The following is a 17,806-nucleotide window of genomic DNA, read 5'->3' on the forward strand; positions in this document are numbered from 1 at the left end:
TAAAAATACTTTTTTATTTTGATAACTGGGTGCAAACTTATGTCTCATTATTTAAAATTATGGTTTTTAAAGGGCACATTCATCGTTTATGTGTATAAATTGTAAAAGTTAATTATCATATTGGAATTATATTAACATTACATTAACAGACAGAATTAAAAAATATAGAGCGCTAATCGCATAAAAACAATAAATTAATTATCAATAGTTATCATAAATGTAGATTTCTTTTTATTCAATATTTTACATTGCTTCCGTTTCGAAAATTACGCATCACACCTTTGTAACGTGTAAAGACAAAACGTCGGTAATACAAAATTAAATTTATTAAATGCAAGATTTATGTTGTTATCTTTTGTCCAGTTCTTATAAATAATAGACACCCATGAGTCAGCAAGCAAAACAGCAACTCAGTGAGAAGCAGTTAAAAATCATCATTCATTTATAATCTTAATTCATTTCATAATTATTTACAGAAATTGTTGCGTAACGTATACAAATAAATATCTGTTGAGTATTAACTTTAAGACACTGATAGCGAAAGGTAGGTTCAAATCTTACACAATTATCAGAGTATATATTTTTACACTGTGTGTGTTTATATTGGCATTATAAGTTACAATATTTATAAAAGATACAACATGCGTAATTGGCATGTATAAATGAACAAGTATCGAATTTACACATAAAATATGGAAAATTAAAAATTTGCTAAAATTTATTAACTGCTAAATCATGAAAAAACGTTTCATCACGCATATACAAACTTGTCTATTTTACAATAATACAATTACAAATGTGTATCTACATACGAGCCTAAATATATTTATCTAAATATATTTCGCAGTAGCAGAAGTTGCTCGCGCAATAAATAACAAATTTTCCATTTTTATAAATTATAGCTAGTCCTCGTCTGTACCCTTCTGGTACACTGCCCCGAACTTGCTCATGTACTTACGTACAAAATCTCTCGCTTTATGTTTAACATTTTCATTACATTGTAATTCATCCACGCTTTTACAATGTTTTAATTCCTTAGCAAGTACAAAATGTGTTAACTGTAACAGAAGATATAGTTATAAAGAGCACATGTGTGTCGTATGATAAATCTATCATGTATTAAACACAACATACCTTTCTAGCTAGATGCTTGAAATCTTCAGTATTAGTTATTCTACCTTGTTTGCAGTCATTTTTTCTATATGGATTTAAAAAGTGAACCATCACATTAGCCATATTTATTCTAAATGTATCCTTGATTTTCCTTTCAGACATAGGAGACATCTCGGCTGATGTTGATTGCATCTTGCTCAAACCATGTCGCGAATGAGACTTCGATTTATTACTTCGCCTATGTTTTCTTAATTTCTCAACATGATCTTTTAGTTTCGTTCTTTCCTTCTGCCGTCGTAATTTCTCTTTTATTTCTTTATATGCTTTATGATCAATACGATCCTCTTCCCTACGTGGCTGTAATATATAAATAGCAATGTATCGATTGAAATCGCGCAAAGCATAAAAGTTTTAAAGTCATATTAATAATGACAAATTTAATATAATTGTAATATAGAAAATGGAGCAAATTTCTTTTTCGAAGATTGAACGTTTTATAACAATTTTGAAGAGTATATTTTAATATTAATACATAAGGTTGGATACAAAAGAAATACATTATACTTACACTAATAATTCTTTCTTGGACCAGTCCATCTCTTCTTTTCTTAGATTCCGGCAATAAACTTCCAGTCAGATTATGACTACCTAATTTTTTAGATACATTTGGCCTAGACGCGCTCGATGGACTATCTGTTGGAACGCTACTTGCCTCCATGTCATCGTTTTTCTGATCCTCGTTATGATCATCATCAATATCATCGTCGTCCTCATTCGACGAACTGGATTCTTCACTCGATTCCGAGGTAGACGACGAGTCTGGCTGTACTCCGATGTGATCGGGTGGCGGAGGTAACCACTGCGATATTCTTTCCTTCACGTGGTAATAGTACGTTCTACCTCTGCTATCCGTCGCGCTCTTCCACTTCGGTGGCAAATCTATTGCCGGAACTTCAGACTGCGGTCGGCCCGTCACACTTTCCGCGGACGTGAGATTAGAGAATTGTTGATCTGCGGGATTTTCGATGTGATTATAAAGAGGCGCTTGAATTGATGTAGAAGGGACGCCACCGTGAACAGACACTAAACTGTTTGGAAGAGATAGTTGCCCTTCGGTGTACGGTTGCGATGTCAAAGAATAGGAAGATGTTTGATTGAACACAGGCGTTTGACTTAATGAGTAAGCTACTGGTGGCACACCAGGTGGAATACCAGTTGTAATTCCGGACGACATGTCGGTTGTCATTGCTGACGACAGTACATGGGGACTCTGACTCATCATACCGGCAGATTGCGCACTTCCTACGTAAACAGGAGTGCATTGTTGCGTCGCTTCTCCTCCATCTATAAAAAGAATGTTATATTTTCCGTATTAGACATTTTTACACTGTATATATAGATGTCGACTAGAAAAGTCTATAAGAACTATAAAAGTCAAAAGACTATAAAAGTTCGACATTTCTGCACACACAAAATACATTAACAAATAATGACCTTGTGGAGTGGAATAATGCTGCCATTGGCCTAAAGTTGGATTATAAAAAACAGGATAACCAGTTTGAGGATCAACCATGGCAGTAGTATGGGGATCTATACCCAATGCCAAGCATCTGTTCTCATGTTCTTGCCACGATTCTTGCTGTTGACGACGTTGCCTCTCCTCCTCTTCTTTTGCAACTTTCAGTGCGAATAATTGCCTACGTTCATACTTTGTCATTCGTGGTATAGGAACTAGACTCCGTTCTTCTATTCTTTTATCTTTCGTTCTAGTGTGATCGGTTTCTGGAGATTCTCGTCCTCGTCTCCTGTCTCCACGTTTGTCTATCTCACTTCGATTATATCTATCAGATCTATGTCTAAAAGTTTATGAAATTAATAAATTAAAATGTTGTGTAAATAAATTAAAATTTACAACAGTACATTATTAAACATCAAAAAGAAATTCGTTTAACTACTATGATACGTTAAGAATAAAAGTACGTACCTATCATACGACGTGCCTCTCTTTTCTTCTTTCTCCAATTCTTCTCTATATCCCCGATCTATAATAAAAATCAAAACAATATTATATAAATGTAAATAAATATAACTTTTGGCTTTAAATGCCATGTTTTAAAAATTAACGTGTTAGAAATTAACCTGCTTCTCTTTCATGCTCTTTCATTTGCTCAATTCTTTCCTTTTTTGGTATTCTAAAAACTTCTTTTAGATTAGACCATTCAGCAAGAAGACTAGAAGCCAAATCGGGAATATTCTGATCTGTATTCTCTGTTTTAACTTCGCCAACTGCCAAACAACTTTCGATATTGTTGTTACGTTTATCTGGAATGTCAGTCAGACGTTCATCGGGACTTTTCTTCTCATTGCTGTCAGAACTACTCAATTCCTCGCAGCTCATCTTTGATTTACTCTGATCGTCTTCTGGGGAATCAGCATTTGGAGAAAGATATAATCTTTTTGCCCATCTTTCAACTACACCATATATTTTGCTATCCATTAACATTGTCTTGTTTGGTATTGGCAGTGTATTTAGAGTTTTCAGCACTTCTAAGCGAAATTGTTGAGCTTCTTCCGATTCGTTTGTGGCAATATCCATAACGTAACTCCAAATTAAACGCAATCCGTGATAATCCAAAAACAATCTTCGACACGGTTGTTCACCACTTTGAATGAGCCGTAAGAAACGTGTTCTGTGTTCTAATTCTCTGCTACGAACCATTAATCTACTTAATGTTAACGTGTGCGCACGGTTTTTTAAACCGCCTGAGCACAATTTATCTATTTCTTCCTCCAACTAAAATGAAATGTAAAAAAATAAAGTAATAAAGAAGAAATCATTGCTTAAACCATCTTGTTAACACGTGTAATATTACCAATTGTACTTACATCTTCATCCTCCATATAATCATCAGCAGGTTTCGTTTCTTCCTTCTTCTTCTTGGTGTCTCTTTCGCGCGTTTCTTTCTTTTCAATTTTCTCCTTCTCTTCCTCAGGTGTTTCACCTATCCAACCCCGACAATTTACTGACTCACAATAACATTTCTGAGCTTCTTTGCTATTATTGAAACACATAATAAATTGTATTAATGAAAATAAAGATATAAATTTCTATATATAATCGACATAAGAGTAAATAGCTACTCAATAACTAATAATATTAAAAATATCACCAAAAAACGTACCCATAACGTTGAAAATGATAATCAAATGTAATTTCTTCGCCAGCAGTTATAAATTTTGTATTAAAGAAACCTATTCGTAATTCTCCGTTTACTGTCCACTAAAAATATTTAATTATCAGTAAAATCAGTAATGTCCTGGTATTCTTAGAAAATTACTTTTTTTTAGTTGTAGGACGAAAAGTACAAACTCACCTTTTGCGTTTCCGCATTTGGATCACAACTGTGATTAATGAATCGGGATATATTTCCTTTCATAGTAGCATCTATAATCTGATCAGATTTCAATGCCATAAAATAGTAATGTTTGTTTTTATCTTTGGAATATTCTTTTGCTCGACGTCTAAAATCCTTTGGATCTACAACTTCACCTACATACTCCATTATAAACTCGCCCCTGCAATATAAAAGTAACAGCAATATAAAAATAACAAATCTTTATTGTTTCTTATTATCTTTTATTCGTGTTTATTTCTTTACTTAAAATTTTACTTACGCCATTATGTCTACAATGGCACGTAATCCAAAACCTTTCTTCTCCGTTCGAAAAACTTCGCATTTGGCATATTCACAATTTTGAAACCTTCTATTTGTACATCTATCACCTACTACGCATCTAGGTCCGCTAATAAAAATAACATTATCTCCGTTATTATGTCTGTACAATTAATTTTTGCCTTGCTATATATATTAATTAATCTATATATTTTATTTTTATTTTTAATCTGAAGAAAAATGTTATATATCTCAAAAATAGTATTATCTCCGTTATTATGTCTGTACAATTATTTTTTGTCTTGCTATATATATATTAATTAATCTATATTTTTTATTTTTATTTTTAATCTAAAGAAAAAATATTATATATCTTTCTTTTCATTAATATCTTTACTCGTATCATATGCAAACATAATTTATAAAATTGAAATCTTATTAAAAATGATTATTTACCATTCTATCATGAGAAGTCTATTAAGGCAATCTTCTCCACAACCAAGTTCTCCTCTCTCAATATCTTCTTCCGTTAAGAAACAATCACATACCATTCTTTTGGTTTCTTTGTTTGTATATCTAATAACAAATGTTGTAAATATTTAATATCTTATAGATACATAACAATACATATACACTCTCTTAGAAAGGGAGTAAATTCATATATATAACAAAAATTATTAACACTAATCCTTAACTTTACATACCTTTCAGTAAGATACAAGTTTTCATGCAAGTGCTCAAACTGGCTCAGTCTTTCTTCCATTTCTCTGTCTTCTGTTTCGAGAACCATCGGCAACGAAATCTTTGCGCCTATAGTTTTTGGAATTTGTGATACTGTTGAAACAGTAGAAACATTACTGGATATCACCGGTACGTCTTGCTCTGTTTTCTTTTCTGTACAAATTTTCATATTTGTACTAATAACATTATGTTTCGATTCTGATGATGTAAATTCTCCTATACTACTTATTGGTGCATTACGTCCTGATTCAGATGGAGGTGCAATAGACGATCCAAGCATTGACACAGGGGCAATAATAGATCCAAATCCTGCATTTGATCCACCCATTTCAAGCTCACTCGATCTCCGCCAACGGGATTTTACTTTAACTGGCTTTGAAGAGTCAGAATCATATCCTGTGGTATTGTAACTGGTACTTAATGGTGTCAAAGTATCAATCGATGTTGAGATCTTGTTAGAATTATTTTCCTTATCACATTGAGTCTCAAAGTTTTCTATTTTTACTTCCTGAATAATTGAAGAATTCGTATTATTAACTACTTTTTCTTTTTCTTGCTGAAGATTGGCTTTTGAGATGTCTATATTAGGTTTTGTTTTGTTAACCAATCCACGTCCGCGAGATCTGAAAATAATTGATTTTTTTTCATATTAAAATCTGTAATACAGAAAATATAGGAAAAATTATTCGTCTAAAACTAATTATATTAAAAATGTTTTTTTAATATAATTAATTTTAAACGAATAATTTTTAATATATTTTTTAATTAAAGGTTATTTACAACAAAAGTTAATAAAAATATAAATTTTTATCATACTAAAATAATTCAAATATTTGCTGACATTTTTAAAAATTTTCAATTTAAATAATTTTATTTCATACCTTTGTTTCATCAATCCAATCGATCGAATTCTACTACTTCGTCTTACACCTGAACTGTTAGAACTATTTTCAGAGCCTGTTGTATCAATACTTTCACTACGACCTCTGAATTCAATTTTTTTGTCAATATCACTTGTACTGTTAATTGTGCTTTTTATATCAAAGTCGCGCCCTTTGTAATTAGTGAGCGATACTAATGTATCATTACTGTTTTCACTACTGCTGCATAACTTGACATCTTCATTATCAACTTTGTTGTTATCTCCTTCACTATCTTGATATTCATCGATAGTTATTAAATGTTCTGGATTCTTTTGCTGACTCGTATTCCTCTTATCTTTCGATTTTAATGAAACTCGATCTGTACATTGAAGTTTATCAACACAAGAGTTGGATTCCACGATATTTTCTTCCTGATTTTTGATAATATTGTTGGGTTCCACAGTTTTCGAGAACATCTCCTTAACGTGAGAGCTAACAGAATTATTCGGGCGATGTAACTGTTCCATTTTATCTAATATTGACGAACTACTTTCGTCATCAATATTTAATTGCATTGGAGACAATTTTTCTATATTTAAAGGAGTTTGTACCAGAGAATCCGTGCTTTCCACACTCGAGAGATCATTCACCAACTTTTGTATTTCTTGTGAAGATTCGCTTATCTGCATATCTGCCAGTTTATTATCTATTTTATTAAATGAACCTTCCGTTGACGAATCCACATGCATATTTTTTACTTGTAAGTCTTTGCTTTCCCGCCTGCAATTGTCTTCCTCGGTAGAAGAACCCGAATCATCCTTGATGGAACACAAACGAACTTTTTCGGATATCGATTCTGAAATTTCCTTTCTAATTTTATCATAAATTGTCTTGTTTTTTGGTTTTTTACTCCCGTCTTCTAACACAATTTTCTTCTTGCTGATATAAAGTTTATCAGCAGAGAGATTAGATTCTGTAGTACTACTATTCCCACTACTGCACGAAGTGACCGATTCATCCGTGTGCATTGCTGATATGGAATTTTCTGACTTGTCCATATGTACACTATTAACATCTTTTCTAACGGCATGATATTCATCATTCAAAATTTTTTCTGACTTAGACACCATGGATTCACTATCCTCACTTTGTATCACAGTATATTCTACAATGTTCTTGTCTGCAATATCAGGTTCATTTACATACACCTCCTCAACTATAACGTTATTCTGCGCCAGAGGATAATTGTTGTCCCCAACATCCTCGTCCACTTGCATCTCTTCGCAGATTATCATTTCCTCTATGACATCCTCCGACCATGTTTCTGCCTTACCCGATGCAGATGTAGGCATAGGTATAGATTCATTGCTTGGACTTGGATTACCGATAACAACCTGCTGTACATCCTCTGGACTAAGTTTCTCTGAATTTTTAATCATACTATCTATACCATCTTGACTGTCACTTTCACCCGTATCTCGCTTATACCGAGCGGCATTGTATACAGCATTCTCATTATTTACAATTACACTGTTACTGGAAGTACCTTTATGTTTGTTATATTTCTTCTGCGAGTTTTGATTCTTCTTTGAAAGAACTTGGCTGTGACCTTCGCTAGCGGACTTGGAGTCCTCTGAACTGTTTGAGCAAGATGTTTGCGTAATGTATCCATTTATCTTTTTTTCTTCCAATTGCTTCTTAGCTATTTGTCTGCTAGATTTGCGTACAGGTACATATTTATGAGATGATTTCTCAGATGCTTTTACTTCGGTTTTACGTCTGCGTGCCATTTTGATTCCATATATATTCTCTCAGTCTGGAATAATTAAGATTAGCATACAATTTGTTGCAAAGTCTGATTTTTATTCAAATATATTTGAAATATATTTTCCATATATGTAAAACACAATCTGATATAGATATTATTAGAATATTTATGTAACATAGATAAATACCTAATAATGTTTTTTATATATTGCTTTATATCGTATATTCTTTATGTACTATGGATTGCAAAATAATTTTGCAATTATTTAATGTCACAACAAATTTCGAATGCTTTGACTATTGAACAGCCACGAAAAACTAAATTTAAAAAAAAAACATAAAAATACATATATAATTAAAATATTGATTTCTATCGTCTTACTTGAAAAGAATTTTTTTATACGAAGCAAAATATCAGGAAGTTACTAATTTATCAATCTTGTAAATAAAATATTGTAATTGTATAAAAATTTACTTTAAATATTAAATATTAGATTAAAAAATGAACACAGAGACTGAAGGAATAAACGAACGCACGTCTTTCAAGGTCAATCAAGGCAATTTGTTTGCGTTTTTAAAGCTAAAGATCTAACTGAAAAGTTGCCATTATATCAACATGTTTTAAGTACATATATTGCTTTCTCTCTATCCTACTTTCTCTCTTAAAGCAGCTGCAAATCAAAGATTCACAGACAACAGTATATGATTATGCGCGAACGATAAAAGCTGCCGAGGAGCTCGCTGGCCGTCCGCTGAAGTTGATTGTACACTATCGCGAAGCAAGCATCCGATCGCGCGCTCGTGGTCGCTCTTGCAGGGGGGAAAACCAGTCGCTACGTCCGTGCGTCCGCTCTGAGCAAGTAACAACAACCTATACTCACTGTATGCTTCTAAGATTGCGTCCGGCAACTCCGGGGAGAGACTCATTGTTTGGGGGGTACTCAACAACGGCTGCCAAGTGAACGTCCTGCCACAGCTCTCCGGTTTGTCGACATAATCGTGAGTGCCGCGGGGACGAGTGAGGGCTGCGCTAAAAACGTGAAGTACCGCTGGGACGGCTGCGTGCGGGGAGGCGGCTCGGCGGGATCGGGAGTCGCTTTTCGAGTTTGGCGTTTCGGGGAGGACTTCCACGTGAACGGTCGCAGCACGCCGCGCATCGACAGCCGAGGGAGGGGGGGGCTGCCTCCTCGCTGATATTCTCTCGAGATCGCTCTCTCTCTCTCTCTCTCGCTCTCGCTCTCTCGCGCGCGCGCTACCTACGAACCACGGTCTCTCGGCGTTCGTCACGTTTTGGCACTAAACGAGTCTCCCGTCTCGATTCCTCCGTGGATCCTCTGGCGGGGGCCGCTTCCGAGATGCCTTCTCGCGCTCGGCGCGCCTCGTGGCGGTCCTCGTCTCGGCCGGGCGTTAAATGCGCCGAGAGAAGCCCATTGCGCTTCTTCGGGGGCGTTAAAGGACTCACGATGAAAAGTATCCACCGCCGACATACAACATTCTAATCGTGTATATACTCTCGTCGCTACCGAGTACACCGCCTCTCCTCCGCTGCTCCCGTGAAAACTCACTGTCGCAAACGAAACCACAGCGTCAGCAACGACCTGCGGTGGCAGTACCGCGAACTTGTTAATAAGGGAGCAACCGCACGGGGGATATAAGAGGAATTTCATCGGATCTTCAGACGGAAAGAGTTGTGTCAACACTGTCAACAAATAAAGCGAATTCAATTTTTTGCATTATATTATGATCGCATTTTCGAATGACATGCATTTTGACCAATAACACCTTTCATGCGTGTCTGATGCCTCTCTCTCTCTCTCTTCTCTATCAAAGCTAAAAAGGATATCGGAAAAAGATATAAATTCAAAGCATTTATGAATTAGATGAAAAATATATATAATTTTTAAAATTAAAGATATTTTTATAAAATATTAAGTTACATACTTATGTTGTCTAAAATTGTAAATTTATATCTTTATAATAAATGTAATTCTTTGAGTTATCAAATTCTATTAATTTATCTTGTATTGTATATTTTTTTTTCTCGTCATGTAGAAATATTAAAATTAAGTAAATATATATAATATTGCTAAATAATTGGTTTTTCTCATCGCATTCATTTCGCATTCAGTTTATAGAAGCAAGAATCTGGGATATATATATTTTTTATTTAAAAAAGTATAAAACAAGAGAAATGCAGATATGTGCATATCTCATATATATCACTTTATATATCTTCTGTTTCTTATAAAGGTTATCTCACATAGCTTCTCTATTTTACAAATCATACATTTCTTAAAAATCATTTGTTTAGAATTTTTTACGCCGTCAGTCTTTTAATTTTATGTATGTATTCCTTGTAACATGATATTTCAATGTGTGTAATCTCACGCTTAAACTCTATTAGAAAAAGCTTGTCAATATATATAAACACGATAGTCATAATTCGCGATATTCAATTCTCGTTCAATTGAATCTCATCCATTTGTAATCATAATATAAAACCGATAGAACCAATAATAGTTTCGTTTCTAGAAATATAATTATTTTTCGAATAAGATGTAAAATGGAAAGTTTGAATATAAACTTTCTATAAAATAATGATAACATATTAAGATGTAATATATTAGTTATAACATTTTCTTATTATACTTATACAATTCAGGGCAACCCAGACAATATATCTAAAGATAAAGCCTAATATTTTATGGATTTTTGTGATATTTAGGAATAATTTGATTCTCTTTTGAGCTACTTGCATAACAAAAGCATGAGCGTACTATTTATTACAATTATGTATTAAAATAAAAATTATTTACGTCAACGTTCAAAAATGGTCCCATATATATTAAGAGTAGATCTTATTTTACGACTAATTCCTTATAAAAAAAAATCAAATATAATAGTATATATCTCTAAATAGGTAAACAATAAAATTATACATATAAAACACTTTCTGTCAAGGACTTTGTAATTGCTTATTATCAGATTTTGTTTTTGTAAGTGACACATTAGGTACAGTTAAACTGTCACTTGGATCTTGAACGCTCTCGGATGTATTTGTAGTACTGGACCTCTCGCTGTTGGAATTCGAATTTTGGAATTTAGGCGTGGAAGTCCTTCCTTTCAAGAGCACAGCTTGTTCGGTACTCTTGCTAGCTTCCTTGATCGAGATCGACGATACGTCGCTGATATCCGGAAAGCCATTTGAATCGTACTGCTTCTTAGTGGGAGAGATCATCCTTCTAGCTGTATTTATTGGCGTAACGTCCGAATTTGAGGACGAACTAAGGGCACTTGCTTCTCGAGTTTTCTTCAACGTCGTAACCGCCCAGCCCAAACCCAGTTTTTTTAAAGCCGTTTCCATCTCTTCCGGCGATGAGGTATGCTTCAATATGTCCGACGATGGGGAACTCGTTATTTCGGAAATACCAGATAATCCGGAAAAACTGTACGCACTAGTGGACGTCGTTTTATGTTTACTTTCTTTAAGCGGATTATTAAGATCGGTACTTATGGAAGAACCGAGTTTATCTTTCGCTTGAGAAACAGGGTCTTCGGTAGTTGTGTTACACTGTAACTGTTTATTAGATTTTTCAAGCATATACTCCCGCTCAGCTTCGATTCTCGTTTCCGTAATGCAATCGGCCATATTTTTTAATTTTTCAGAAGAATTACAAACAGACGTGGTTTCTTGTGATTTCTGTGCAAAAGATAGCTTTTCGGCAGAATGTTTTATACCGGATGACGGTTCCGTCGATTTCTTCGAGGAATTTTGATTCTGAACAGGTAAAGGCGCCACATGAACAGACGGCTTAGACTTTGCTGGGCTCTTGCTACTTTTGTTAACTGCATCTGTTGTATCAAATTCCACTATCGTTGATAATTCATGTCCTGATGATTCTAATTCTGGTCTGTTTGGATTAAAACAAAGTAGAATAGTTTAAATATAAATAATTTAAAACAAAAATATGATTGAAACATACATACTAAATACAGAATTAATAGTCTTACCTGTATAGTCCATTTAACAATGTAACAGGGGGTTTAGGCCTTGCACTTATTGACGTCACATTTCCATAATTGCGCAATATTTTGGGAATGCCAGTTAATATAGGAACAAAACTGTTTTCTTTTGCTGTCTAAAATATATATGTATACTATGTAAAGTAATTCATGGAAATTGCTTTGTCATAAAATAATATTAATTATCAATAATGTAATAATATAAAGCTCAATAATTAAACAAATTAATTGTTACTATAAAGGGCTACAAGCCCCCAAAGCTAAATGTTTACTGCTTAATATTTACGATAATAAATAATCAAAAACAACATGTAATGACAAACATTTCGACCTCTATCAGGTCATTATCAATGTCAGAGGAGATAGTAATGATTATAAGATGTACATAGAGTTTAAATTCAAAATAGTTAATGTAAATTTTAAAACTTTAAAAAATTTTTAAGTATTGGATTGTTCTTACTTGTGTGAAATTGTCAATTTTAATGTCAATACGCTCGCAATAAAACATTGAATATTAATTATTTTATGCTTTTAACATATCACAAAATACAAATAAAAATATATTATTTACCTCTGGAGTAGAAATAAATTCCTTTTTAGCACTATTGTCCTTTTCATGTTCTAATAAGGCACTCTTTTTCAAATTAAGATCCTTAAAAGACGACACTTTTTGCTGTGTTTCATCATTTTCTTTTGAGGCTGCAAAGGCGGTGCTTGCTTTTTCCAAATTTTTACTCTGTTCTAAAATTTCTTTCGATAATTTCTCTATTATCTCTTCTTCGGGAAGAGGAAGTGTACATGGCGGCCAAGAGTTACGTTCCAACGTTTTTGTTGCCGACGTTGCTTGAGGTTTTGGCTGCATTTTAAATCGATTAAGCTGTATATTAACTCTTTCATTGCTTATAATCTTTGGCATAGCTCTGCCCTCTACTACTTTGGATTCCTGTGCCTTAACAGTATCTACTAATTTACTTCGGGGAGTGGAAGTGATCGCCTGGATTTCCGCATCGCATGAGGCTTCGTCCTTCGAAGTTGCTTCGTTTCCACGCATAATTCTTTGTGATTCAAGAAGAGTTCTCGCGAGTTGGCCATGAATTGCTTCTATACTGTCAATCAATCTACGTACTGCTTGCGCATCATTACGTGCTGGTTTTGGCGTAGATGACTGCATTAAGCTAGTTTCATCGCTGATTAGTGAAAAATCCATATCTGCAAATAAACATGTAATGCTATTTTAAGTTTTGCACAAAAATAATGTTCTATTCATTCCAATTTGATTCAATGTTATTTCGAATGCTAGCGATAAACTATATAAAATGGAATCGCAACAGCACAAAAATGTCTTTATGTTGCAAATGATAAAATCAAGTTGCGCACGTTGAATAAGCAATTTTTTAAATAATACTTTACCTTTCTGTTCATTTCGTACTTTCTCGATGAGGTCGGTTAACGATGCTATTCTTTCCGCACACAAGTTTTGCAGGTCTTCGTATTTTTGCAATATTTCAGGACAATTCTTCAAAGCATAATCGTGAATATCGTCAAGCTTCATATGTAACAATTTACATTGGGGATTTTTGCAGATGCAGACTCTGGATGATGGTTCCTGCGAAGTAGATATACGTCTTGACGCTTCAGATCTCTGCTGACAAATATCTGATGGATCTGTTAAGGTGGACTGATCGCGTTGCGTCGACGACATCACAGTACTGTTATCAGCCTGAAAATCATTTAAGCTAAATCTAAGCATCCTGCTAATCCTATCGCGGTGTGGAATGTTCGACGGCATCATCATTGTACGCGGCGAGGGAGTTTCCGGTGTGGAAACGGGGCTGATCTCCTGCTGTAATCTTCTTAATTCGGGTGCCGGGGAGTCTAGCATCTCCAAGATCGGCGTGACGTTAGTCAGAGCGTCGAATATCGATCTAGGCCTTATTGGCGGTGGACTTGCGAACGACGTTGACGTGTCCGAAGTGTCCTTTATCCGAATCCACCGTTTCATCCGCGTCCGAACCCGATACGGCTTGTCCGTAGACTCGTCTCGATCGTTCACGCCTGAAAACGTCTGCGAGCTTTCCGCGCTGGCGTCTATCGACACTCTCGTTTCCTGCGACGGATCCGTCTCGTCGTCAACTTGAGCAGATCTGCTCACGTGTATGTCAACTTTTCGGGTAGCCGTATCGGGCGTGTCCAAACATCTCGTCTTCTTCTGAGGGGTCAGACGAGAGCCCGACTGAGATCGCGAGAACCTCTTCACGGGTGACGTCGCTTTAGAGCTGACGGATGTCGAGCGAATCTTCTGATAAACTCGATGTGACGATCGCTTCGATACTCTCACGCTGCTTCTCTTCTTCTTGGGCGTTACAATTACTTCCTTGTTGTCAATTTCAATGACCATACCACTGATCTCAGAGCTCGTCGAGTCGTTGCTACTATCGTCCGTCTCTGGCGTGATGATGGTAATTTTTGGCTCGATTGGATGCGGTATTCGTTCGGTTGCATCTCTGCTGGAACGTGGCACGTCTTCTTGAGGTAGTTCCACTTGTACACTCTTGTTCTCCGCTGGACTCGTTTCTTTCAGTGCTGTCTGAATTGCAATCTCAATCTTTTTCACAGGCGATTTATCCGGTCTCTTCGCCCTGCGCTCTTTCCTAATACATTCGTCGCTGCTGGACATATTTATGACTTTGATTTCAGGTGACAAAGGCTTGGTGGGACGAGTGTCAGCTTCCGGTGCTCTTGTCGGCGTTGTATCTTCGAACAGCGGCTTCATGCTGGCATTAAATATATTGTCCGGCAAACTGGCGCCAAATTCTTGCAACAACAATCTCTTTTGTCTTTCAACTTTCCTCAGCATGTCCAATATTTGTTCTTCGCGCGACATCTCGCTATCTCTATCCAGCGGTGTGTAACAAACGTCCGCTTGCTCCTCAATGAGATGAGGATCTTGCCACGTGGAATGAGGTACGTCATCGCGCACGTCGTCTTTCTTTTGCATTGGCAAAGTAATGATTCTCTCCGTGAGACGAGCGCACTGAGTCGGCGTACTGCCCGGACAGACGACCCTTTTAACTGCGCGGTTTAACTTCTTTTGATGTTCCTCTTGGCATTTACTTCTCTGATGCAATCGCATGTGCGTGTCTTCTTCCGCGGATGGGATTTGACTAGCTTTCAGCTTGCGTTCCTCCTGCGCGAGATGATCCAGATTCTGCAGGAGCGTCTGATAATCCCTCCGTACTTTCTCCCGCAAAATCGCATCCTCGCCGCGACGTTGGGCACTTGATTTACAACCTTTAGATACATGCCTCTCTGCATTCTCTGCATTCATTGCTTGCGCCACTTCCATCGCGCTTGGCTCACTTCTGATGTCGGTTCTTTCGACCATAGCAACAGGCCTGTCATAATTAAATCTCTGATGCACGCTGTGATCGTATTGTGATCGTACTTTGTTCTCCGTTAAAACTGAAGTCTTCGGAATCTTGTTGCATGTAGTTTGCTCGACGGTATCGGAAACATACGACAAATCGTCGCTGGTTGAACTGGAACTACTACTAGAGCTACTACTGATGCTGCTCGAATCATCCGATGTGTCGTGTGTGTAATCCTCGGGATTGTACCTCATTGTTTTGTCAATCTTAGTCGGAATAGTGCTCATGGTCGGCACTGTTCTTCGCGGTACTTGATCGTCGCTTGCATCATCAATATGATCGATGTCATGATCAAGTGCATATTTGTCTGCTTTCTTCTTCGAGGATAACTCATAGGACTGAGCAGCGGATTTCCTTTGTAATTCCGAAGGCCCTGGTTTCGGCGACAATGCTTTCTGATGTTGCTCCTTCAAATTAGGTTTCTTTGTCCTGGGCGATTTTTTTGGAAGAACCTTTTTGCTCTTTCTTCTCGGGCTTAACACCTCGTGCATAATTTCCTTATTTACACACTGAGAAGGATTTCTCTCCGTCCTGTCATTCTCCTCGGATGGCTTTGGAAGTTTGGCTATCAATGCAGCCCTTACATTTTCTATCTCTCGGACTCTGCGCAATCTTTCCTGATGAGCCGCTTCCGTGCCATCTGTCTGTTTCGCTTCCCTCATGCGTTCGATGGCATCCTTCCCTCTTTTTAACGCCGCAGCTCTGTCTTTCCTTACCTCCTCTTCGATTATCGCATTCGCGTCCGGTTGCAAAGCAGCAGAGACATGGGCCTGACCGATGTCCTCCAAATCCTCCTGATACTTGCGTTGCAAGTCCATGATCTTTCTGTCGTACATCTGCTTGAGCTCGGACTTTTCATCTTTCTCCAATTTATCAAGCTCTTCCCTCGCTATCTTCTTGGCGCGTTCTAAAAGGCGATTTGATATCTCCTTTGACTGCTGCCGGACCTGTAAGCCGCAATATGACATCGCAATTTGACATGTGTTTACATCGTGTTTACATTGTCAATCGCACAGGATGCGATCGGGTGCAACATAGAAAATTGACAATTCAATTCAATTATGTAGACTCTAATTAAACGGGTTGTTTTTCACTCATTTAAACCGGGTAAAGTCTGAAAATTCTCGGACGAATGCGCATACCTGCTCCAAGCGTAACCTTCGCCGACGGTCGCGTTCATTCTTCTTGATCTGATCCAGATCGGACAGCACCATTCTTCCGCGGCGTACGTTCACAGGGTTCCCAGTCATAGCGTCTATTGATGTATTTCATTGAGGGGAGATCGTGTTAAACTTACACGGGCTTGCAACTACCGACGCAGCCGTGCAATATAGTTTAACTCAAATTTAAAATGACAGGAACGGCCATATCAGATCCGAGGAATGGCTACGATCGTAAGATGCGCGCTCGCTCGATGGACGTATGTATGTATATACGCACTAGAGTCCTAGATTATCAGAGAAGCGCGACCGGTGTTACGAGTCCTGATTGGACACGACAAATGGCCAATCATAAGATTGATTTATCGCTATTATAAATGGCTGCCGAATAAATCAAACTTATGATTGGCCATTTGACGCCATTTTTAATATTTTCTAGTACTTTTGCGATACTGCCATAAGCCGGTCGCGCTTCTCTGATAATCTAGGACTCTAGCTTTCCCCTCACAACCTCTATGCTCTGTCCTTTTATATTCCTATGTCCATGATTGATCCACTATTTTTAACACTATTTTTTGGTACATTATTATTCCAGTCAAATCTTCATAATTTTAACGATTTATTTGTCGCAGGTCAGCAGGAGATGCATACGGTTGTGCGTAAATTACGCAAAGCGTTTCCGTTGAAGAGAATTAAAAAACAGCCCCAAGTTAAAGTGGTAAACTCCGAGAAAAGTGGAACCTCAGAAGCACCGGATAAAGAACAGGACGAAAAAGACGCCGAGGAAGCGTTGCGCCGTAATAAGCAGATGCAAAAGAAGCAGATCATACTTCCAACTATTAATCTCGACGAGTATGTGTATCCGTACTGCAATTATTTTACTGTTCCATGTGTTTTTCTAAAATTTATAAAATATATTTATGTTTAGTTATTCAATAAATCCTACCGATGACACGCACGAAGATTTGATCAACGCGCAGTATGACGACAACTTGGAAGAGGATGAAGATGTGATTGATTTCATGAGACTGACGAAC

General features: G+C 36.7%; 2 protein-coding genes across 5 annotated transcripts; both read right to left on the minus strand.

The window, feature by feature from the left end:
- Positions 1 to 208: 208 nt before the first annotated feature.
- On the minus strand, positions 209 to 9,734 carry LOC105459714 (probable histone-lysine N-methyltransferase CG1716). 4 transcript variants are annotated; one of them, XM_011705976.1, is made up of 15 exons: positions 9,040 to 9,734; positions 7,938 to 8,207; positions 6,410 to 7,814; positions 5,492 to 6,151; positions 5,244 to 5,363; positions 4,789 to 4,917; positions 4,488 to 4,689; positions 4,296 to 4,393; positions 4,000 to 4,168; positions 3,253 to 3,907; positions 3,098 to 3,155; positions 2,608 to 2,969; positions 1,682 to 2,457; positions 1,135 to 1,470; positions 209 to 1,058 (listed from the first exon to the last, which is right to left on the minus strand). In XM_011705976.1, the coding sequence occupies exons 2-15, from the start codon at positions 8,179 to 8,181 to the stop codon at positions 903 to 905; spliced, it is 5,370 nt and encodes a 1,789-aa protein (XP_011704278.1). In that variant the 5' UTR covers positions 8,182 to 8,207; positions 9,040 to 9,734; the 3' UTR covers positions 209 to 902. The 4 variants fall into 4 exon arrangements, with proteins under 4 accessions (XP_011704278.1, XP_011704272.1, XP_011704258.1 ...); XM_011705970.1 differs by having other exon boundaries at positions 1,682 to 2,124; positions 2,203 to 2,457; positions 6,410 to 8,207; XM_011705956.1 differs by having other exon boundaries at positions 6,410 to 8,207.
- A 568-nt stretch (positions 9,735 to 10,302) lies between these two features.
- Positions 10,303 to 16,872, minus strand: LOC105459741. Its single transcript, XM_011705985.1, has 5 exons — positions 16,752 to 16,872; positions 13,592 to 16,556; positions 12,753 to 13,390; positions 12,170 to 12,297; positions 10,303 to 12,069 (listed from the first exon to the last, which is right to left on the minus strand). The coding sequence occupies exons 1-5, from the start codon at positions 16,857 to 16,859 to the stop codon at positions 11,115 to 11,117; spliced, it is 4,794 nt and encodes a 1,597-aa protein (XP_011704287.1). The 5' UTR covers positions 16,860 to 16,872; the 3' UTR covers positions 10,303 to 11,114.
- Positions 16,873 to 17,806: the final 934 nt, after the last annotated feature.

Source organism: Wasmannia auropunctata, unplaced genomic scaffold, assembly GCF_000956235.1.
Source record: "Wasmannia auropunctata unplaced genomic scaffold, wasmannia.A_1.0 LD336101.1, whole genome shotgun sequence".
NCBI classification, from domain to species: Eukaryota; Metazoa; Arthropoda; class Insecta; order Hymenoptera; family Formicidae; genus Wasmannia; species Wasmannia auropunctata.